The sequence below is a fragment of the Eurypyga helias genome, unplaced genomic scaffold, assembly GCF_000690775.1.
Source record: "Eurypyga helias isolate BGI_N326 unplaced genomic scaffold, ASM69077v1 scaffold7621, whole genome shotgun sequence".
In the NCBI taxonomy this organism is placed as follows: Eukaryota; Metazoa; Chordata; class Aves; order Eurypygiformes; family Eurypygidae; genus Eurypyga; species Eurypyga helias.
The window spans coordinates 26,099-50,467 of record NW_010228856.1 but is presented as its reverse complement, the minus strand read 5'-3'; the positions used below and the strand labels follow the sequence as shown (position 1 = coordinate 50,467).

The 24,369-nt window shown below is 41.8% G+C and overlaps 1 protein-coding gene across 1 annotated transcript in view; it reads left to right on the top strand.

Annotated features, from left to right (window-relative positions):
* The window catches only part of EPG5 (ectopic P-granules autophagy protein 5 homolog (C. elegans)), a gene marked incomplete at its 5' end in the record, with an annotated part of 47,237 nt that overhangs the window by 5,773 nt on the left and 17,095 nt on the right, over positions 1-24,369 (top strand). Inside the window, 19 exons of the mRNA XM_010160165.1 lie at positions 2,542-2,696; positions 3,259-3,399; positions 3,617-3,781; positions 5,145-5,267; positions 6,804-7,066; positions 8,683-8,823; positions 9,525-9,669; positions 10,411-10,608; positions 11,229-11,339; positions 12,089-12,208; positions 13,814-13,980; positions 14,180-14,407; positions 16,882-17,005; positions 17,818-17,959; positions 19,068-19,239; positions 20,122-20,284; positions 20,876-21,018; positions 22,623-22,779; positions 23,755-23,949. Coding sequence (XP_010158467.1) covers positions 2,542-2,696; positions 3,259-3,399; positions 3,617-3,781; positions 5,145-5,267; positions 6,804-7,066; positions 8,683-8,823; positions 9,525-9,669; positions 10,411-10,608; positions 11,229-11,339; positions 12,089-12,208; positions 13,814-13,980; positions 14,180-14,407; positions 16,882-17,005; positions 17,818-17,959; positions 19,068-19,239; positions 20,122-20,284; positions 20,876-21,018; positions 22,623-22,779; positions 23,755-23,949 — 3,053 coding nt within the window. The remainder of the gene's footprint in view (positions 1-2,541; positions 2,697-3,258; positions 3,400-3,616; positions 3,782-5,144; positions 5,268-6,803; positions 7,067-8,682; positions 8,824-9,524; positions 9,670-10,410; positions 10,609-11,228; positions 11,340-12,088; positions 12,209-13,813; positions 13,981-14,179; positions 14,408-16,881; positions 17,006-17,817; positions 17,960-19,067; positions 19,240-20,121; positions 20,285-20,875; positions 21,019-22,622; positions 22,780-23,754; positions 23,950-24,369) is intronic.

Genomic DNA, 24,369 nt, shown 5'->3' with positions numbered 1-24,369 from the left:
AAGTTTTATAGATGTAGGATTTACAGTTTTGTCTTTGCTTCCATCACGTTTGGCAGTGAAAACCTCCTGAACAACATTGCTGGTTAGTTTTTTACTGCCATTGCTAAGATTTGAGGAGCCACTGATTTTAGGGTCTCTCTGAATTTAAATTGTAGCGTGATCACATGTGCAGAGGAGGAAGGGAATCGACCCCAGTAGCAACTGTGTGGTGCTACTGTGGTGCAGCAACTTCACATTGTTTCACTGTGAAATGATAGGATTTGGGTGGAATCTCTTTTCTCCCCTGTGTCCTGTCCCCATCCTTCAGTCCAAGACTATGGCTTCGTGTGGGTTTGAGGTTGGCGTGGGGTCTGCAGCGTGTGGAGCCCACAGGCGACCCAGATGCACTGAAGAGGAAGCTGTGACTTGCAGCAGAGGTGGTCTAGTGAACACGTGCTCAGCAGCTGGCACCAGCCCTCCTTCTTCCTTTTACGGTTCTTCTGCTTAACTTTACCAGATCCTTTTTTTTCCTCCTCTTTCCCCCTCCAAACCCCTTCTCTGTTGCTTAGCTGGTCTGTGCCCAAAGAGACAGACACACACATCACAGTGGAAATAGGTCGTGCTGTTGGAGTCATTTGTGCACATCCTACCCCTTCCTACCCCTTCGAGGAGGGCCACGAAGATGCTCAGAGGGCTGGAGCACCTCTCCTATGACGAAAGGCTGCGAGAACTGGGCTTGTTCAGCCTGGAGAAGAGGAGACTCCGAGGAGACCTCATTGCAGCTTTCCAGTATCTGAAGGGGGCCTACAAGGGTACTGGGAGAGGACTTTTTACAAGAGCCTGTAGTGACAGGACAAGGGGTAATGGGTATAAATTGAAATCAGGGAGGGTTAGATTAGATGTCAGGAAGAAATTCTTCACAGAGAGGGTGGTGAGGCACTGGAACAGGTTGCCCAGAGATGTTGTGGATGCCCGATCCCTGGATGTCTTCAAGGCCAGGCTGGAAGTGGCTTTGAGCAACCTGGTCTAGTGGAAGGTGTCCCTGCCCATGGCAGGGGGGTTGGAACTAGAAGATCTTTAAGGTCCCTTCCAACCCTAACCATTCTATGATTCTATGATTCCACACGCTGTGGGTCATTCATCTATGCCTTTATATATAGTAATGGCATAGCATTTTTTTTTCCTGTCCTTCTGTATTACCTTAATAAAAACCCAAAGAACAACAGAACAATCTAGTGTGCTCTAACTTCTGCTATAAGGATAAGAGGTAGCATTAGGAAAGGGAGATGAATGGATGAGACATCCCCTCTGTGTCTATTGTATCCATCAGGAGTGTAGTTTATCTTACTATGTGGAAAAAACCTTTACAATCCTCTAGCACACTGTTCATGAGGTGGTTTGGCAGTACAAGTCTGACCTTCTCAGGTTGAAGTACAATTGCAAAATTCTTGAAAGCCCTTAAAATAGAATGTAACCTAAGTGGAAGTGTTTCATCACAAGCGCACTGAGCACATGCCTGTGCAGGTTAAGTGGCTGAGTGCCACAAGGAGTGCTTTTATGGTACATTCAACAGCTATGGTAAGATCACTGTAAACAGTGTTTACTGTTTTGTTGTGCTTTAGAGGAAGCAGACCACTCTCCAAACCATTTCACAGTTCAAATGCAGCTTTTAGTGCTTGTTTTGCTGCACAGACTCTATTTGAAGTTATTTGGAAGAAGTAAAAAGCTAATTTAAAGTCCTGTACGTGTTTCTTTGTACCCTAACTTTCCTGTGGTCCCTCACTCTGAGGAGTGAGAAAATGCATCACTGTTGGCCTTAAGGAGGAAAGCTGCCTGAATTTAAGTGAAAGCATCTCTCAGCGTTCCAGTCCTGTGCACTTTGTTCTCTGTTTTCAGAGGTGTTTTCCAAACAAGTGTGCTGAGTAGCTTTATTCTGCTGAGTCTGAGAAACTAAAACTGAGCTTTCCTTGTAACTCTTGGACATAATCTAGGCCCTGGGATAGATGTAAAAGTCTTTTGTTTGTATACAGCATAGAATGATCTCCCCAGCTTAATTGATCAAAACCTCTCTGCTGTGCTTGGTTGGTCTTAGTTTTAATCTTCCTTAGGCTGTGTGCTGATTAAAACTGGAATCCTTTCATGCAATTCTGTCTGAGTCTGTGGAATTAATTGCACCAGTATGTAATGGATGCCCAAACCCCCGATAACGTTTTTAAAAAGCAAAAAGATTTAAGCAGTTCTTCCTGTGGATGATTGACATTTTACAGTTAAAACTAAAAATTGAATTCCAGCTGTTCTTGTTTTAGCTTTTGTTATGAGTTACTGGCCTATTTCCTGGATCACATGGGCTCACTGCATATTATGGTGTTTTCTGCACCTTATTTTAAGGCAGCTGGTACCACCCACTTCTGAAGAGAGGATCATAAAGCCTCCAGTGATGATAATTCCTTTGTCACTGATTTCTTCTCTAGGCTTGGATTGTGAATAAATGTATAAATGTTGATGATGTATGTCTTATAACACTTTTTTGATCATGTTTCTTTCATTTGACTCCTTTCCTAGACCCAGAGCACCTTGAAAATTTTGAAAAGTATCTCAAATCAATGAACTGCTCAGAAGAGATTTGCCTGCTCACCACGTTTGCTCAGATGGCCCAAACCAATCGGGCTGATCTTGATGAGGACTTTATCAAATTCATTGTTCTGGAGATATATGAGGTGAGTAGCGTTCCTTGGTCCATTCCGGAGAAGGGTGAACGTGCTCCCTTTCTAACAGTGGAAGGTGTGGAACACTCATGGCTTCTGCAGTTTGTTCTGCCCTGGAACTAAGGAAGCGCTGCTTCTGACGTTTGTAATCTAGATCCCAAGTGCATATTTTTCTGGTAGAAAAGAACAGCTTTTCTTCAGACCAAGCCAAAACTAAACAAAGGAACAAAAATTAATTATTTTGCTTTATCTGTGTCATGCAGGTCTAACCTGCAGGTCTGAAATGCCTTGTGTAGTGCTTTTTTATGTTGTGGGATGTAGTTCCACAACTTTTGCGGTTTTTTATTTTCTGGTGTTTTTCCTGTGTTCAGTTCTGGACTTTTGTTTTTGGCACTGTGACATAACAATTTCCTTATCTTCTAGGGCAAGCAGTTTCAGTTTTAATGTTGGTATTTATCAACTTTGTGCAGGATCACCAAAAGCAATTTGGTTCTCTGTTTTCCCAAAGACGTTTTATTGTGGCCTGAGTGAAGGTCAGCCATAACCAGTAACTTCTCTGTTCTTATCTGCATAGGTGTCCTATGTTAGACTTTCCACAAGAGAGACATTTTCCAAAGTTGGTCGAGAACTCTTGGGAGCGATTACCAGCATCCACCCACAGATTATTTCTGTATTGTTGGATCGAGTTAGAGAGACCATTGAGAAAGTGGGGATGGTAAGTGCTAACATCCATCATTTAAAGTAGGCACCCAGTTAAAACTAGATGCCATACCAGCCTGTGTTCTAGCATACATCTTCGTATTCATGGATCGTGTTAGAAGACCTGTCCGTGGTTTTTTTTGATAGTATCGCTCTTTAAGATATAAGGGCATAATGCTGGTTATTGTCCTATACTGAGTACTAATGAGCCTTTTTATTTTCTGCCCTCAAAGGTTTCTTTATATCTGTTTAAAGAACTGCCATTGTGCCTGTGGAAGCCTTCTTCCTCTGAGATAGCCCTGATTCGTGACTGGTTATTAAATTACTGTCTAACAACAGTGGAGAATAAACTAGCCTGCATTATCTTGGAAGGGCTGAACTGGGGATTCGTCGAGCATGTACGTATTAAAAACAGGAGGCCTGAACCTGGTCAGTTTTGTAGAGTAAAAATGTTACTCAGCCTGAATTTGAAAACAGTTAATTACCTGTTTTTATATGATGGCTGTACACTTGATGGCATAGAACCATGGAATGGTTTGGGTTGGAAGGGACCTTAAAATCATCTGGTTCCCCCCCTCCTGCCGTGGGCAGGGACACCTTCCACTAGACCAGGTTGCCCAAAGCCTCATCCAGCCTGGCCTAATTCCTAGGTCCCATTCCCTAGGATGGGAACTTGGCAATAAATGTGCAGCATTCTGCCTGGAGGTTTGCTTGTGTTGCTGTTTTGTGGTGCTGCAGCTGAGATTAAAAGAGAGATTTAAGTAGGAGTTTCCTCTTTCTTAACAAGAGGGAACAGGTAACAGGACAGTTTTGTGAGTGTCTTGGTTAAGATTATCTCAGGCTGCAGAAATAGGAGGAGACTCCAAGAAGTGGGTATGAGACTGGTGTCAGTATGAGACTGGTGTGACTGTAGTTTGCAGTCTGCTCTCCAAATGTGTTTCACAATGCAAGAAAACAAATCATTGAAATTAGAGATTTCAAAGTCTTAGGCATTATTTAAATGATTGGATAATATTCCATAGAATGGGTTATTCCAGGAGCTCCATCAGTTCAGGATACAGTTGAGGGTGAATGATTTTTCAGAGAGAAAAAGGAATAGATTGGGGGGTGGGGAGTGTGACAATCCTGTTGCTTGTGTTCAGTGATCCATTTTAACACTGTAATCCCTGCATTTGACTGTACTGAACTCTCCTCTGCTGTGATGATCCTTGTACATGAAGGTTACCATACTTCTTCTCTCACATGAAAACAGAGGAATGGTGGGGAAAATAATTTTATGGGGTCTTCGCTGTGCAATATATGTCATGTCTGTACCCTTTGATATGGGGAAAACTAGTTCTTTAATTCGGTAATTGATAAGAGGAATTACTATGTTTTGATACAAAAAACCATGGTATATTTTTTGGTTTTGTCTTTAAAGGCAAGATTTCCGTTTTTTGTACTGTGTAATTTAAAATACCATCTACAGATCTTTGGATTAATTGCTGTAAAGCCACCAAATGCACATGAATTGGTTACAGTCACTTCCTTCCTGGAAATAACGTAGCTGTTGAGCTTTGTATTGTCCAGCGTGAGCTCATTATTCTTCATCTTTGAGCCAAAATTTTTCTGACTGGCCGGGGTTTTGCCTGGGAATTGCAATACTTCATCTCTTTCTGGTTGTTCAAATTAAGATGTATTTTTCCATAGTGCAACTGAATGATAACTGCTGTAGAGGCCTTTTGAATGCGGCTAAGTTTTGTCCTGCGGTTCTGTTTTTAGCAGGATACTCTTCACCTGGATCCAACTGTCCAATCTGAAATTGCATTGATGGTCCTGGAAGCGTATCAGAAATATCTCTCCCAGAAACCATATGCTGGGCTGCTTTCTGAAAGCATAAAACAGGTATTCCTTCTTCAGAATCACAGGGAATAGCTTACTGATTGTGATAGATGGGGAAAGCTGCAGGCTGAGGCCTTGTTTTCTTCTTTCTTTTAAAAGCTGTGCTATATTCGTACCACTACAACATCACAATATACCAAGTCTCAGCATCTTTGCACCCGCAGATGTGTTTGAAGACAGTGTTAGACTTACACTGGACATCTGTATGAGAAAGGGAAATTTTGAATGTGTCCCCCGCGTAGGTTTGCATTACTATCCAGTCTCTAGTTGGATAGCTGCAAACTACTCCTGCAAAGCATCCTTTAGTCACGTGCAGTTGGCCAGTATTGCTTAACAAAAGGCTGCTGACTGTTACTGGTGAACATAACACGTCCTTCCCGTGCCTCCAGCTCTTCGTCTTATCTCATTTAAAGGTTTTTAGGAGCTTTTCAGTAGCAGTCAGTGCTGTGTAACCTCAGCACCCCACAAACATGTCTGACATTGACTTTACAGCACACTGGTCACTGAGGAAGGTATGGCTCCCAGTTACAGAAGGGGAATGGAAGGATAGAAAGATCAAGGTTAAAAATCCCTTTTTTGGATATTCAATCCAAGATGCTTCTCTTTATTCAGGGCTTTTAGCATTGTATGGTGCTTTGTTCTCTCAGTATTTCTTGTACAGTGCTTTCTCCTCCCCTTCTCCCCTGTGCATTTTCCACAGTCTTCCCACACTTTGTATATTCCCTATTGTTTCTGCCCTTTTCTGACTTGCTTCTCTGCAGTATTTAATCAAGGTTTGTGGTCTTGTGCCAACTAGATGAGTTCTCTTTTTAAGGCGATTTCAGCCTTGGTTGCCACTTGTATTGGTGAATCTGTCCTGACTTGCATGAGCTTATAACTGGAATTTGAGAGAAAATAATGCTTGGGTACTTGCACACCTCCAGGAGAGGGTGAAATACCTGCATTGACTCCCAGCTCTGCGATTTACACTGGTCTGTCAGAGTATGTACAGTAGTTTTCCCCAAAGATTTATAATTCCTTCTGATGTGGACAGGGTCGTCGTGGTAGTGGACACATGTACATGACACAGGCTCTGCCTGTCCACGTTACAGACTCCTTTCTAAGCAGAGGCTGCCACGTTTTAGGCATTTTGTTGACAGATGTTATTTCTGTATATGGTTTTTTTTGTGTTTTCCTTTCACTAGCAGTCTTAAACATTACTGAGGTTGTGTGTGGTGTTTGTTTTATGTAGTAAAAATAAAATCTAATGTCGTGTGGAAAACTTCAGCCAAACTACATAGGTTGATAGCCTTTACCAAAAGGGATGGGTGAAGGGAGAGGGTGGTGGAAATCAAGGCCATAGAAGCAGAGATTTTAGATAAACTGAATTGGGGGTGCTACGTGTTGTGTCTGGAAAACTACTGTTATTCTGATCTTGTGTCATGGTATTGTGGTGGAAGAGGAAACTCATCCAAGCTAACCCAAGTCCTAGACTAATGCCATATGTGCTGTGGCATGGCTGTGCCTCCTCTCATTCCTGTTCCTGCTGCTTTGTTCCAGGTCTCCTACTTAGCCAGCATTGTTCGTTACGGAGAAACACCGGAGACTTCCTTTAATCAGTGGGCATGGCGATTGATTTTGAGGTTAAAGCTTCACAGAAATGACCATATAGCCTTGAAGCATGGCTGGCCTGCCGTCCCAGTGTCTGAGGGTGTGCTGGATGTGACGGAGTCAGTCACGCTTCACCCCCTGCTGAAGGCTGTTAAAGCAGGCATCCCTATCGGCTGTTACCTGGCACTGGCAATGACCACGATAGGTCACAGGTAAGTATGCTTTTTCGTGTTTGCCTTTGATGGGTGGCCCCAGAGATGGAGCAATCTACCCAATAATGAACTGAGGGCTATTTACATCTTTATGCATGTTTAAAGAACAAAGGACTTCTGACGGCAAAGGGATTGAGCAGTCTTCCAGGGACTGTAGTTTCAAACAATACGCCTTTTCTTTTATTTTGCTAATACTCTTCTTTTACATGTTGAGATCAAAGTGGCCGTTAGAAATGGCAGTCATGCTAACCTCTCAGTTTCAGTACTATGTGCAGGAATAACTTTTAACCACACTTACTGAAAGGGTTGTTCTAGCAGTAATTTTTTTTTAGCAGGCCTCAGCAGAGCATTCAGAAAATAGTGAGGAGAAAAAAACCCACTCATGCTCGTAATGGTAGAGCTTTATAACCTTGACGCTGAACTCCTAGCCCTGACTGTGTTCCAGCACAGTCTTTTCCGGTGCTTGCAACTGGTTTGTAGGTAAGGCTTTTGGACATAATCAAAAGTACTAGTTGATTAAGGTACAGAGCCACAGATAGGTTAATCACTCCTAGGTCTACTTTCCGTGAATCTGTGATACCTTTAATTATCTCTTACTCTATTCAACATTTTCACAAACTTGTTTTCTGCATATAATACTGCTTTACTCTGTAAAGAGAAATTGTCTTGGCACTGTTCTCATTTCCCCAAGCCACTGCTTGAAGTTAAGGTTATGCCATATATATGTGTTTCATTGAAGCACTAGAGTAATTTGAGACCGATACGAAGGTGTTCCGGTTTGAGAGTGGAAATTTTTATATGACTTTGAGCATGGAATGAAAAACAAGGAACCTTTTTACTTCTGTGTTCCATCCCTGCAACACTCTGGCCTTGCAACGTCCTTCTGTCTAAACAATAACACTGATATTTGTCACAGGCAAAAGTTCAAGGCCAGGTATATTAATGAGCAGAAGAAACAAAGCACTGTGCTGTGTGCTGGTGATTTAATACAATATTTCAGTTTCATGACCTGTGAGTAGACATAGGATTAATGTTTTACATCTTTCCTTAATGTACAGTCCTTATCAGTTAGCAAAACCTGATGCAGAGCAGTGTACCACATTAATTGCTGCTAGTGAGCTTTCTGCACAGGAAGATTAGGAGTCATCTCAGCTGCCTGTAACCATCCAAGTACCTACTGTAAGGAGACCCCCTGAGCTCCATCTGTCGGTAGTGAAGTAAGATGTCCAAAGCATCATCCAGCCTGAGGACATGTCAAAGCTAGATAACATGTAGCTCCCTCTGCCGTTCCTTCTTTGACTGGAGATGGAAGCTAGTTGACTAGGTTATGCAAGAATACTGAGCTTTGAGTTGATTGTAACTTGATGGTTGCAGACCCCCATCTCCCATGGTTTTTGGAAGACAAACCCCCAGAAGGGCAGGAAGTACAAAATCCGTCAGCAATGGAGTGACTCCTGCAACTGAAGAAAAATCTCTGTGGATTTAGCTGTTTAGGATTTTAAAGGTGAAATGTAAAGATACAAATGTCTCTACATCTCAGTTCACAAAAAAATAATTAACATCTTGTCTCCCTTTCTACTGGTAGTCAATGCATTTTTCCTTTTTTATTTTAACAGTGTTGAGAAGTTCTGCGCTGAGGGGATCCCTCTCTTGGGTGTACTCATCCAGTCTAGATACCTGAGAACAGTAGTCCATGTGCTGGATAAAATTGTACCTTTATTTTACTCATGCCAGTATTATCTCCTGAAGAATGAACAGTAAGCACTCTATGTTCATAATACATTTACTGATAAACAAAACGGAAGTTACCTGTTGAGTATATCAGGGTTCATTCTGGGTTTTGCATCCAGTGATGGTGCGGCACAAGTGATGGGGAAGTACTTCTGGTTCATTTGCTGTTACTTTCTGGCATGGACAGTGGTTGAGGAAGTAGTCACAGCAGTGTCTCCTGCCGACCTCCCGTGTACGGTGCTGCTGTGCCACAGAAGTGGTCTTCAGGCAGCTGAGTAGCTGTTGTCTTCAGATGAGTGAGCAGGCAGGACTGTTTACCTGTATTCATACTGGTAAGCTGAGCAGCTGGGAGTGTACCCAGGTGCTGGACCTCAGCTGTCTCTCCTGGTACATTAGTAATGTGGTCCCTGCTGTGCTTTTGGCTTGGACCATCTGGCAGTTTCCCAAAAGGTTCCCAGACTAGATTTGGATGCTGATGTGGATCAAGAACTGTATTCAGTCCTGATGAGCTGCCTGGAATTGCAGTCTGCCATGAACTGCTCATAATGTGCCTACGATACGGTTAAAATGGAGCAATTAAACCTGCAACGTGGTTGTGAATCAAAGTCCTTATGTATGAGTGTCACCAGTGCTATTGAGCTGGTTTTAGATCATCTAGAAATAGCTTTTCTGTATATTATGCTGTAGGAGAGATTTCAGAATTAATTTCATTTGCTGAAATCCCTAGGTTTTTATCTTATGTCCAACTGTTCCTTCATCTGGATAGTGGAGTCCCTCAAGGTGTGACCCAGCAGGTTACCCATAAAGTAACACAGCACCTGACAGGAGTGAGCTATGGAGAAAATGTTAAGCTGCTCAATAGCATGATACAGGTAAGAAAATGGTGAAAAAAAGTGTGTGTGTGTGTGTGTTTGAGTTTCTTAAAAACAGGTTGGCTTTTTTGACTGAGTTAGTGCTTAAAGTTAGAAAGGACAAACAGTTGGGTCTGGTTTCCTGAAATACTCCATTTAAACTTGCCTAAATCTGCCAACACACGTGATGCTGGATGTGACAATAATATGTGCCTTCCAGACTTCCTGGAAAACAAATTTTCTAATACCAGATCAAAATCGTCTAAAAAGGGGAATGTAATACGCAGCACTGCTTTCGAGTTTGTGTTAGTTGAGGAATGCACCAGATACAATGTTTGAAAGGTTTGGTTTTGACCATTGGTTTATGGCTGTGCAATGAAAACATGCTCCTGTGTTAGCAAACTGGTATTTCTTTGTTTTGAAGAGCACAGAGGTCATGAAACAAGGTCCGCTAACGCTAGAGAGGGGTAATGGGAAACATACCAGAAGTAGGTGCTGTTTATGCCTGCTGATCACGGGGGTCCCGCTTATGGCTTTTGCATCTGTTCTTGCTGGTTGCACAAGATGCTGAGCTCTCCAGGCTGCAGAATCTCCTTCGGAGGTTAGAGATGACAATGCTGTTTTTACGTAAAGAATCATCATAAATGGTTTATTTTAAGGATAGACCCGCAGCGTTATGCTGGTGAAACACTTCTTCAATAAATTCTTATCCATTAATTGAAGCTGCAAACTCCTGAATAACTTTACCCTTTAATTTGGCAGACTCACATTTTTATAAGTGACCGGCCAAATGGAGTGGGGCCAGCTGCAGTGCTAGAGTTCTGGGTTCAGGTCCTGACCAGCCAGCAGCTGTGGCACAGGGACCAGGCAACGCTGTTCCTGCTGGATGACTTATGTAAAGCTGCTTTCCGGTACAGTCAGGAGGACTGCGTACAAAAGCTGCTTTACCAACAACACAAGGTAATTGGGTGTGGTATAACGACGTAGCTGTTGAGTGGGTGGTCAGTTCACGTATTGCTCGTTCTCATTTTAATGTAAATGTATATTCCTGAGATGTAACAAGAACAGTCATGATGATGAGTGACAATGGGGTTATGCTAATCAGTTTCTGAGTAGGTCAAGATAAATGAAATATCTGATTCTTGAATAATAAGAAGAATTAAAGTCATAGAATCATAGAATCATAGAATGGTTAGGGTTGGAAGGGACCTTAAAGATCATCTAGTTCCAACCCCCCTGCCATTAAAAGCTATTTGGAGCACAGGTCTCATTCATGAGTTCTATCATAGTGTGTTAGCCTGTGGTCTTTGCATTTCAAATGTTTGATAGTGGATTTAGAACAGAAATAGAGCATCCTCTCTTGAAAAAAACAGACGCTGCCACTATAGCACATTCCTTTCAGTGAGAAAGAAATAAAGTGCAGGCAGGTTTCTCAGTGGTAGCTGGTTGAGCTAAGGTTCGAGGTAGCAAGGTGAGGCAGAAAGGGACCTGGATGAAGGCAGAGTGACATACCTGTAGCTTGGAAATAATCTGTCAGGCTGCTTAGAAGAAAACCCCAAATGTTTTCTGTTTCTGTGCAGAATGCTTTGGGCTACCATTGTGACAAAGGTCTCCTGTCTTCGCTTGTTAGCTGGATCATGGCAGGCAATGTGACACCTTCCTTTGTTGAGGGCAATGCCAATTCCTCTCAGGTAAGTGGCATGATGGTTGTATGAACAACCCTGGGATAAGCAATATACAGGTGTTTAGGGTGGGTTTTTTCTGCTTTTGCAGGTTTTTGCAGATTTTTCTCTTCCTTCCTTTTTCTTCCTATCCCTGTGTTTGTGAGTTTTCCTGTGATAAAATCCTAATTTAGCTTAAGAGAATGCTGTGAGTTTATTACCCTAAAGGGAATATGGACATTTTGCACAGAGAAAGTTTCTGTGTCCAAGAATTTATATAATAGGATTTATTAGTAAAATGTTCTCTTGATTTTCAGTTCTCAGTATATTTAACAAGAGGAAATATGTAGAGCCTGACTCTTCTATTAGATCAGTCTTTTTCTGGTAAATATTTTGAACGTGCTTTCTCTCTGCTTAAGCAAGTTTCTCATTTGAGCAAAAAGGCAAAAAAGCTTGCAGTGCCTCAAGTGGAGATATGTAATGCAGGTGGGATTATTCTACAGGGTGTGAGTAGGTTGTTTGCTACAGAACTCTCTGGATAGTTATGTCATCTGTCTTTGGTTTCCCCCTTCTTTCCCAAGATTGTATAGAATACAAAGAGGATGTTTGAATGTAGATAAGGAGGAAACTGGTTCTGAGTTGTCTTGTTGAGGTATGATACTGTTTTTGCAGCTTTGTAGTGAGAAGCTCGCAAGGACACATTCCTCATGAAAACAGCAAGCTTTCTGATTCTACCCCTGCCAGTTTATTATCAATGTTTGTTTAAACTGTGCTTACAGGTCTGGTTCTCATGGATGGTGTTAAATATGGAGTCAATATTTGAAGAAGATTCACAGCTTCGCAGTATTGTGGAGAGGGAGTTGATTATTAATGCTTTAACTCCTGATCAAGCTTTGAAGGTGAGATAACTGTTCATCTGCTTTTATTACACAGAACTACTGGAGAAAAGTGTTCTCCTGTGTTGCTTAGTTTTTATCTTATGTGCTATTCCTTACAAGGATAAAAGCGTAACTAATACTTTATGTGTCTTTCCAGGAACAAAAATTACCTCTGGGAAGTTTTCCTTTACATTTTGAGTTGAACATTTAAAAACTACCATCTAAATATCTGTTTTTAATGTACTGTTATTTAGAGAAAACTTCAGTTGCTAGTTAATGCTCTTGCCTGATTTTCTGGGTCATCCCACTGCCTCACGACAGTGGATTTATTCCATGTCACTGAGATGGGGGGTGCAGATACTCTTATTTTACAGGTGGGAAAATGTGTCTGTATTTCAAAGAGCATTTCTCACATGACGTGAATTTTGTAGAAGTCTGGGCTTTACTTTTCTCTATATTTGCTGAATTAATTTCCAAGACTTTCAGAACTGTTAGATCTCTCCCTTAAGAAGGCATTTAGTCAGGTGTGCTTTAAGCCATGCTGCAGCACTTCCCATGTTCTTTGCCACAATTCGTTTAGAAATTATGGAATGAAGCAAGTGGAAACCAGACCTCTCCACCCTTGACGTGTAGCCTTTCCCACATCCTTCATCTCAACTGTTAAGTGTGTTTTAATGAACAAGGTAGTCTAGAAGTTCTGTGAAAACAGATTATTTCTCTGTGCACTATCAGAATAGGTCTGGCTTTGTCCATACTCGTACACCTCGCATCCTTGGAGACTGCTGTGGAGAATGTTTGTCCCTTGGCTTTTTCATGTCTTGGCCTACCCGAAAACCAGTGAGAGAGTATGTGGCGAGTATGTGGAAAAGGGTGCTGAGGGTTCCTGAGACCTAGTGTGGGTGATGAGGTAGTGCCAGGGTCTGTACCAAGACGTGGGAACTTGGGAAAGCTTCCTGTTCCCCTACTTCCGACACAGTCCATGGGAGCTTGATGTGTGACTTCTTAATGATTTAGTGGGTTCGTGAAGCAGTGTTCTGTGCTGCTGCTCCTATGTTGCATTGCCTTTTTCCTGGTTTTGCCAAAAGAAAAAGCTGGTTTTTTTCTTCTGTATTCTTTCTTCACATTAGTTTTACTTTACATTTTAGATTTTCAATAGAGCTGTATGGAATGTAGTCTGGAAAAAGTGGTAGGATTCTGTGTCCTCATGTGGCTTAAGACTTATTTTTACGGGTTGGAACAGTTGGGAGCATGCCTCACTGCTGCCGCTGTGTTCTCTAATGGCATTGGTCTTACAGAAGCCTTGACCAGGAACATCTACCTCTGTGAGGAAAAAACAGTAATCACTAGTTAACACCAGTGGCCCATATGTTGGCCTTGCATCACACTAGCCTCTCTGTCAGTGCCAGTCTTTTTTTAAACATCAGACATGTAGCACAGCTCTCCAGCGCAAGCATGTGCTGGGCAGCTCTTCCTCCAAGACCTGTACTAGATGTGTAGATGTTTCCAAAGCTTTCTTTTTGGTAATTGCTGGGTTTTCACGCTTTGTTAGTCTTTTGGGTTAAGCTGTGACAGCCTGTTACAGGGAATTGCAGTAGAACACTTGTCTGAAAATTGTTCTTTTTGCAGAAAGCACAGACCCAGCTGAAGCTGCCCATCGTACCTTCGCTTCAGAGGCTCATGGTTTACCGCTGGGCTCACCAGGCCCTTTCTACCCCAGCTGATCATCCTCTCATGCCACTGATCTGGCAGAAATTCTTCCTCCTTTACCTTCACCGACCAGGACCACAGTTTGGGTGAGTCTGACCATGAGGGCCGTAACAGATGAGCAAGCGCTAGTAGGTTTGTACTGCAAGAGGGATTCAGTGCCTCACCCTTAAGTCTGCACCTGAAAGCAGTGGGTGCCAGCAACTTCTCTGATGAGTCAGTTTATTTGCAGAGATGCTGTTTGACACTTGCAACAGGCCTTCGTTGTTCTTTCTTGGTTTTTTTTAGATTACCTGTAGATGGCTGTATTGGAAGACGTTTTTTCCAGAGTGCAGCTCATGTTAACTTACTAAACGAAATGAAGCAGCGCTTAATAGAGGTTGCAGACTTCCACCACGCGGCCAGTAAAGCAGTAAAAGTGGAGAGCCCCACGGAGTGTGGTGACGGATCACAGTATAAGGCAAGCTGCTCACCAAGTTACTTGACTTCACCAGAACTGCATAAGGAACTTGTCAGGTAAACAAAGCTTTCCAGCTCAATCTTAGTCAATCCAACTGCGCGATGACTAGAGCACAATCTTAGCTGTGGGAAGTGAGATGTGACACTTGGCTGACCCAGACGTATCGCAGGCGCTCCTTATATGCATAGTTGTTGTCAAATCTGTTTCTTTGTTGGTAAAACTTGGTTTGTTTGAGAGGGAGCTGATTTTACTACTAAAATCGGGCCTACAAGGAAGCTGGGAGGGGACTTTTTACAAGGACCTGTAGTGACAGGACAAGGGGTAACAGGTTTAAATTGAAAGTGGAGAGGTTTAGATTAGATATCAGGAAGAAATTCTTCATGGAGAGGGTGGTGAAGCACAGAAACAGATTGCCCAGAGATGTTGTGGATGCCCCATCTCTGGAAGTGTCCAAGGCCAGGCTGGATGAGGCTTGGAGCAACCTGGTCTAGTGGAAGGTGTCCCTGCCCATGGCAGGGGGGTTGGAACTGGATGGTCTTTAAGGGCCCTTACAACCCAAACCATTCTGTGATTCCATGGTGTGAGGGCAGCTTCATGGTATTTTGATGGCCAGAGGTAAACCATGACACACACTCAATATATGACATTTTCTGGGGTTTAACTTTTTATGGGAGAAAACAAATATAACATTGATTGGTTCGTGTTGAGATGCTACAACACAAACAGGACTCAGCCAAAGTCAGGGGACATCTGTCCAAGGCTTCTTCGCTACCACTCAGTGGAAATGCTGTCACCTCATCTGGCAGCCCGTGTGAATGGATGCCAGGTTTGGGGTCTGGAACTGGATGTTTGGAACTGGATGATCTTTAAGGTCCCTTCCAACCCAAACCGTTCTATGATTCCTTGAATCTATGATTCTATAAAAATAAAACATTGTTGATGAGTTGTTGGTCCCCTTAGGGGAGAGCTTTGCTTTTTAATTAATGGTATCCCCCCCCTGCTGGTGAAATACTTATTGTTTAGGCATATCTGCTACCATTATGTACATCACTATGTATAAATGTAGAATGCTACTTTGGGTGTGTACATCTGTTTGTCACAGACCGGGGCCTAAATTTATGTCTGACTGACTATTTCATTGGTGAATTTATTGGGGACTTCAGTATGTGATTCATTTATTGCAGTTTACCCAGTTAGCATGCTCAAGTTGAGCTGTGACAGGTGTGTGTTCTGTGCCAGCTGCAAAGTGATCTGTCTGCTTGACCAAAACCTTAGCACAAGACCGTGGTCTGGCGTTGGAATAGGCTGAGGAGATGGGCATGGTTGCTTACTGCAGCTCGGCTGGTGGATGCTCACTTTTGTAAGGGCTGGTAGCTTCTAAATGCTACTTATCTCAAGCACCCTGAAACCGTAGCTGTGCTGTTCAGGAGTCCATGGTTCTGTTACACAGAGGCTTTTGGTCTAAGAAGTATGCCTGAAGAAATATTTGCAGTATTGCAGAATCTGAATATTCTCAGAAACCAGTTGAAAGGATTATTTGGAAAGAGTCCCTTGTCAGGGGGTTTAGGAATATGGGAGCTGAGCTTCTTTTACGTGCTTCTCCCTCAGCAATCTGTCTACTTCACAGTCAAACAAGGGAGATCGTAAATCCTCTTTGGTCATTTGTGAAAAGTAATTCAGAGGTGCTCACTGAAAATTTTCAGTCTTTCATTTCAAAGGAGTTCCCCACTCCAGTGTAACACCAGACTGCTCCACAGCCAAGTAAATCCTACACTCAGAAGCGTAAGACCACCTAGACAGGAGGGAAAACATTGGTAGAGTTCATCAGAGCTGGGTGTTGGAACTCGACTACTTCCATGTTTTTCACCAGTAACACTGATACAGAAAACAGGAGTTTGCTGTGATACTTAATGCCACAATGCAGAGATTTAATGGTTTTCTCATTCTCCCTTGTATTTAATCAGGAAAGCTTGGATGATATGATTATAAAAGGGTATCCCTCAGTAGAGTGATGCCAGTTGAAGAAAAATGTCTATTTATGTTAAATTATAGTGTTGACAGAGGAGGAAATGAGAATAAACCAGGCATGATTTAGAGTCTGCCAAGAAATTAAAAGATGTGACTCCGGTGTGAGCTTCTAGAGAAGTCATGGGGTGAGAACCTGAACTTGCCCAGACGTAATCCTTTTTTCATCATTGTTTTTTTGGATGGGGTTGTCAAGATGATTCTGTGACCCAAGTGACACTTCCAGTCCTGGGTCATGTTTTTCTTTTCAAAATTTGACCTGTTAATAATAATTTTAGTTACTGCCCTTTGTATTTTTCTAAACAGCTGCTTTCTACTGCTGGTCTTTGAACTGACAGTAAGCTAGCCACAAAGCATCTGAAAGATCTACGTTTTGAGTTGTGTCATCTTGTAGCATGATTTCTTGCCCTAATTCTAAACCCCAGAAGCAGATTGCTGTGTAATACCTGCTATACATACAATTAAAGTCCACATTGATTTTTGTTTGTTTTGTTTTTCTTCTCAGGCTTTGCAATGTGTTTGTTTTGTGGTTGGAAGAAGAGAGTTTCCAGAAAGGGGAGATATACATTCCTTCTTTACCGAAGAAATACGATACACACAGACTTGCAAAAGTTATGCAGAATCAACAGGTGAAGTGCTAAGGACATTGCCAGTCTGGGATCCAAAATTCACTTCTTCCCTAAAAATCCTGTGCTATCCTGAACTGTCTTCCTTTATATCTGAGGGCTCATGAGTAGATTTCTTGCATAGCTTAGTGACAACATGGTCCTAACTCTGTACTGTTCTGTAATTGTTCTTGTGTTTTAAGGTAATATTGAAGAATTATTGAAGTTGGAATTTTAAATGATAAAAGACTGCCAGACAAAATCTGCTCGTGTTGGTGGTCTGTAGTAAGTCAGGTGTAAGTCACATGTAAGTCAGCGAGTGGGAAGTGTTTATTATTCCGTCCAGTCAGCCTTAAAAAAGACCTATGAGAGAGGAGATTTTGGAAGGGCATTTCCTCATGACTGCTTTGTTTTCACTCTTCCAGTGTATGTGATTACTGGAAATGCAGCCTGCTTTGGTCTGATTTCAGTTAATCATGCCATGATGTTTTAGAGTATCTTGGTTTCATCTGTGTTCCTGTTTTAGGAACAGAGTTTTAATAATCTGTGCCCTTTTTCTCTTATTTTTTAGAAATTATCCTGTGTGGGCTTGTCAGATTTCTTCTCTGAGTGTCACAAATGCTTTTCAATGGCTTATCTGTATATATGGTAAAAATTCTGCAGCTATTTTCTTCAGTATAGATCTCCCTGCCCCCCCGCCAGTAGTAATTTTCTTATAACCTAAAACTTCAGAGTCTGTTTTTATTAGTACTTATTTTGCCAAGCTACTGGGATGGACGCACAGTGTATGGTACTGACCAAAAGAGAAATGCTAATTTAATTCTGTTGTGCTGTAGGATTTGTGGATGGAGTATGTTAACGTTGAACTCCTACACCATGAGTTTCACGAAGGTTTAAAGCTTTGGCTGCAGGTTCAGTTTGAGTCTCATACAAGCGGTGTTTTTGCACCACCAACAGATTTTACCGACCCTTTTTCAGGTAAGAGAGAAGAATATTGTTAAAGAAACTGTGCCAGAAAGAATTATTAGGATGTTGAAGCCCTGGTTTCTTTAGGAACATAATTATGTCTGTGAATAAAGATGTTAATAATTTGTTCTCTATGGTAATTAATTTTGCCTGAAGTTTTCATGGTGTTCACGCAAAGATGCTCATGTGAGAGGCTGACAGGAATGTTTTTGGCTCAGAGTTTGCCACATCACAGAACGGCAGCTCATGTTATATGTAGAGCTTTGTGGGTGAACTCCCTAAGGATTACTCCACACAGAGCATGTTCCAGAGAGGCTGAATTGTGCTGAAGTTTAGATAGAGACAGCTGCAAGCAAAGGCAAAACCCACTGTAACTGAAAACAGAAAGGTTGTCTCTGTTGTTGCCAATGTCTTTCTTTGATGTTGCCCTGGAATTTTGTCATGGTGAAAGGGTTGTTCTAGCACACAAGAGGATAATAGGTGTAGGTGTATTAAGGTATTAATAGGTAGGTATTAATAGGTATTAATAGGTAGGTGTATTAAGAATATGGTGAGATTAGATTTTGGGGAGGGCTGATTAACAAAAGGGAGGGAAGGAATAGAATGAAACTGGGATAGTTTCATAGGTCGACTGGCACTGTTTGGGCAAAGGAACTGAGTGGGAATCAGCAGGAGGAGAGAGCTGACCTGGAGAGAGGCTGTGTTTTGGGGAGGAATTGGAGCTGACAGCGCTAGAGATGAGGGTGAGTTGTAGGGAGATGATGAATTTGGCTTAGCAGGCTGGGTCTGGGAGCTTCTGTCCGATGAGGAGAATAAAAAGGGCAGTAAGAGGAGAATTCGAAGGGTAGAAGGTAGGAGTGGCTGAGGGAAACAAGGAAAGCAGTGGGTCCTTGGATCTTGATGTGAGGGAGCTGGTCATGAAAATTAGCTGTGTGAAATAAACTTTGTCAACAAAAATAGGAAGATCAGTTAAGTGATTTTCTGTCTCAAGGGAGAAATCCTGAGAAATATGTCTGCTGCTCAAAATGTTTTATGCAAAAAAACTGAGAATGACGTAGTGTTTTTATTCAATTTCTTCTAATTTCTTATTGCCAAAAGTTGCTTCTGTTTTCATTTCTAGCCAAAGAGAGGATAATGAACAACTTGAAGAATTTTGATACTCCTAAGCCACCTCTTCTGCTCCAGACTATGAAAGCTCCTGTGCCAGTTATTTCCTCTTCCAGTCTAGTAAGTCAGAATGAAGCAGTTCAGCTCATATGCGTGGACCTTAACATCTTGCAGCGACATGCCAAGTAAGACGTAGCTGTTTTCCTTCTGCCTCACTCTGTCTAGCAGTGTCCTCAGGTGCCTCATTTGTGGGTCTGCCGCAGTACTGTCCAGTACTTGACTTCTGCTTGTCCCGGTTATGGGTTTGTTTTCTTGGCTAAGACTTGTGTAGTCTTATCTAGTGTCTGAGATTACGTCAGCTGATACCTAACTTCTGCAGTGTCTTTTCTCATTTGTTAGACTTCTTAGAAGAAGGTCTCCCTTTAGGCTGGATTTGTTGACAATAAGTTAACCCTTTTGCACCAGTGTTGTAACTGCAGTGTGAGGCATTGGAACCCCCAAGAGAAGTCTGATTTCTGGGACTATTAGCTTTGCGAGTGAAAGACTTTCTGTTTTTAATATTCCTACTAAGAGAATCCAGCTGAATTATGTTTCAGACACAACTGATGAATCAACAGCTTTTCTCACCCGTTGTAGTCACTTAAGAACAGTATTATAAACCAAACCAAAGCTTGCTAAGCTCAAGAAAGGATGTGTCTAAACAATTCCAGCAGCAATTTTAGGTGAGCTTTTTGTGTTGACTGAATCATCCCAGAATCAGGCTTCTTTAGTATGGTGGAAAACTGTATTTCCTACAGAAAGTGATCTATTGAATTTCCTTACAGATTGTCATGTAGAATAATTAAAAATAACTCATGCAGACTTGAGTAGTTTTGTTCTTATGAACTTATTTATTACTTTGAAATTTTAACTCAATTTCATTCAATAACCTTCTATGTTTTCTAGGAAAGTGTCACAAGTCTTTGTACAGCGCATTAAATTGAAGTCTGATCTCTTGCTTATAAATTCTTAGTGTTACTGTTTTCAATAAAGATTTTGGTAACTTTATTAATATAAATGCTTTTCAGAACTGCAGCTCTCTGGGAATCTCAACATGTTGGTCTTAATAGTGAAATATTGGACACAATACCTAAGCTGTATGTCAATCGGGAAGAGCAGATCACCCTCCATTTGGAGTGCCGGGGGACGTCAAATAAAGGCTGTCAGGGAGCAGCTCTTGTAACCATCCAGGTTAGAGACGTGGCATCACTTCTGCTTTGGGGCTGTTGGACGTGGGTAATGAAAGTGGAACGACTGAATGCTTATAGGAATGGTAGCAGTTGACCAAATAAATCCATATACGCATAATAGTTACCTGAAATACCTCATACCTAGTGCTCAAAAGGAGATGCTGATCAACACCTGAAGAATAAGTTGTTGCATAAAGTTTGTTTTGTTCACAGCATCCTTTCTAAACTTCTTCCCAACGTCTGAATGCAGGAATATGCTCACTGATAGGAATAGAAGCATGAAAATGTGCAAAGAAATATTCCCGTGTTGCTTGGTATATGAATGTCTGGAACCCTTCTAAATTCAGTCTCTGTGGATTGAAAGTCTTACATAAAGGACACAGACTGTATTAGTGTGTGGTGGTGACATAGGAGCATGACCAAGGGTGTGTGCTTGTGCACGATGTACTAAATCTGGTCAGAGCTCTCAGAGCAAAACCATCTATACCCAGGGTTTTGTTACTGGGCTCTGCTTCATTTTTACAAATAGGTGCAACGTCGAAGAGTTTTAGCAAAAAATACTCTGAAATGAATGTGTCTTTTTGTCATTTAGTTTGAAGGGAAACATAAAAATGAAGCAGTGAGCCAGCAGCTTCGTGCTTTGCGTAAAGAAGTGAGACAACTGCAGGCGGAAGCTATGAAGCCACCCTCTCCGGGTGTTGTGGAAGCAGCAGTACATGTGGAAAACTTTATAACGTAGGTTGTTCAGACACTGTTTTAGGTAGTGATGTTTTGCATTTCTTTTTCTGTGTGTTAGACTTAAAATGCGGAAACCGGTTTTTGTAGTGCGCTTATCAGCTTGGCTCAGCAGCAGAGATGGGATCCTGAGACTGCATGTTTGTGACACAGACCTCTGCAGGAATAACTCTGTGTTATCAGAAGGTCATTCAGCCTCAACACAGCACACGGGATTGTTTCCTACAGAAATTTACTGTACCATGTATTAGAATAGCCCTTCTAACCCTGCAAAAGCACGTTGCATGATGGCAAGGATGTTTTCTTAAACTTTAGGAAGTGACAAACTTTCATCACAGCTGTTTCAGCCATAGGCTAAACCACATGTTTTTAATATCTCTCTGTAGGTTTCTCCTTGTCACACTGCAGGACAGCATCCTTTAACAGAGAGTCATGATTTGAAGTAGCTTTTCAATATGTGAAACAAAATCATACAGTGGAAGAGGACTATATAATACCACTTTTCTTGGGGGTGGGGTGTGTGTGAGTAAATGGATTAGTCCCTCTTCCTCTTGAAGACCTTTTAGAGTTCATCCCAGAGGTCAATTTTTCCAACATTATTCTTCTCAATCTTCTAGATTTCTGCAGGGATTCTTTTAATGTAGTTGGTTTCCTACAGAGTGTACTCAGTGTACAAGTAAAAAGTATTTGTTTATGCTTTTTACACATTGATTCTTGATCATCAATCTGAAAAAATCTGTGGATGAGCTGGTTCTTGGGGATTACATCTGAGGAATTGCGTGTTCTTCAGATATTTTAATTCAGATGCAGCGAAGACGGGGTTTGAGCTCACGAAAATATTTACGTGGCAGTACACAAGGAAAGACTGATTCTGGTGTAATTCTTACATTGCTGAGCCTGTTAAGTAAACCAAGGTAAATTTTATGGCAGTACAAGTTGAGATGACTTAAGAACATGACAAGCACATGATTTGAGGGAGAAATAATCTGTTGTAACTATGCTGTGAAAAATATTTTGATGATCAATTTCTGACTGATTATGGAGACTTTCTAAGGTTTGAAGGTACCCATTTCAGGCAGCCAACTTATTTGAGCTAAATCCGTGACTGTTCAGCCTGGCTATGAGAAGGCTCAGGCTGTTCTCTTCAGTGTATGGAAATACTTGAAGGAAAGGTGCAAAAAAGATGGAGCCAGGCTCTTTCCAGGGGTGCCCAGTGACAGTACAAGAGGCAGTGGACACAACCTGAGATACAGGAGGTCCCCCCTCAGCATCAGGAAAACACTTTCTTACCGTGAGGGGTGACACATGCTGCCCAGAAGGGTTGTGGAGTCTCCACCCTTGGAGATACTCAAAAGCCATGCAGACATAGTCTTGGACAACTACCTGTAGGTGGCCCTGCTTGAGCAGAGGCGGTGGTCCAGATACTCTGTAGAGGTCCCTCCCAACCTCAGCCATGTGGTGACTCTGTGAACCCATGCCTGATGATCACATAAGCTAGTAAAACCTATCTCAGGGCTGTATATTGGCAAGAAACCTTTCTTTTATTGTCGCAGTTTATTTTCCACATGTAAACCTAATCTGCCTTTCTTTTTTTTTTTTTTCAGGGCCTTAATAAATATCTACAGGGTGCAGGCTATGCCTGCAATTAAGAAGGTTGGAATTAGTTTGTTTTTCACACTAGTGGAATATGTGTGTGATCAAACTCAACGCAGTCCTCCAACAAGGCAGTTCTTCACATCCTGCATTGAGATTCTAGGCCAAGTGAGTTTAATTCTCTGATTTTTGGATGCCTGATGCTTATTCAATTTGCCTTCTGATATAGGGAATCTAAAACATTCAGAAACCTGAAAACTAACTTCTAAGCTTCTATCCGATTTTCATTTCAACTAATTGCATAAATATACACGGTCTTTAGGAGAATTTAGGCTTGCATATAGAGGAAATTGTTGCTCTGAGATGCCTGCTTAGTGCTAGTAAATGCTGTGTTGGTTAAATGCTAAGGTAGGCTGGATTTTGGAGCAGGTAACTAATATTTGGCTACTCCAGTGTGTAAAAGAGTTTTGGCAGGTATGTTGCTGTTACTGATCACTTTCTCGCTGATGTGTATCCTGTGAACCTCTGTATTTAGACACCTCTCTTCCACAGCCTTGCCGTATGCTTTGTGCAGAGAGTTAGCTAGAAGTTTGAGGTAGAGAACATAAGTGCTTGTTGTTGGTGGTAATGTTTGCCACGGGGAGCACGTTACGTGGGTGATCTGAGAAAAGCATTAGCCTCTGCATTGACTACAGGTATTCGTTTTCATCTCTTACAGTTTGTTTCCGTGTGCAGCTGCCCTTAAGCGACTCTAACAGCTGAAGTGCTGAAAAGCTCTTCATAACTCTATTTCTGTTGAAATTTTTCCTAATATCAGTCAGGGCTGCTAAAATCTGGCTTAGTTTTCTTTTGCTATCCCATCAGAAAAATTGAATTTCTAGGTATTTTTTTATACAACATGTGTGGCCACAAGCGCTGTTCTTAAGTATGCTAGGGAAACGTGTTTATTTTACGTTATATTTTGTGAAACAGCAGGATTTAGTTGAAGTTAATCTCATAGTCTGTCATTTTTGAGAAAACTTTCCTCTTTTAAAAGGTCAACAGTTGTGCTTGTCTTCAACAATAAGCTCGAAGAGATTTTTTTTTTTTTTTTTCAAGAGATTCACACTAGGCCATTTTTCTCATGATCACCAATTTCCTCAGGTGTTCATCAGTGGGACCAAGTCAGAGTGCAAACATCTCCTCCAGACAATCCTGAAGAATCGAAGGCTCTGTACTCTTCTTTCTCCTTACTTCACTCCTGTTGCCTCTCCCAATGAATTTGTGACATTATACGAAAAGGTTGTGGCCTTTCTAAGTGAGGATAACAGTGATGTTATCTTCATGCTGCTGACAAAGGTAAAGTGCTCCTGAATACCGCGTCTCCTTTGTGGGTTGCTTTCGTGGGTGGTCTTTCCTAAAGACTTTGAGCATAGGTAAGGAAGAAAGGGATGCAGATCTGATACTTTAAAATAATACTGACAGGTTGTATAGATGCATGTTGGTCATCGTGAGTGGTGTGTGTTGTGTTGAAGCTCAAGAGGGGCTGGAGGCAAAAGCAAATAAGGAAGCGTAATCTGCCCTTTCCTAGCCCAGATGGTATCTCTGTGCTTCCCAGGGCTTACTCTTCCGTGCACTCTTACTCCTGAAATTAAAGCAGGGTCTAGATGGCTTCTTCTGCCTGATATCTCTGCAGACAGTCATCAAAATAGCCAGTGGATCCCAGGTATCTTAAAAATTAAAAAACAAACAAACAGAAATTTGGAACAGTGTCTGAAT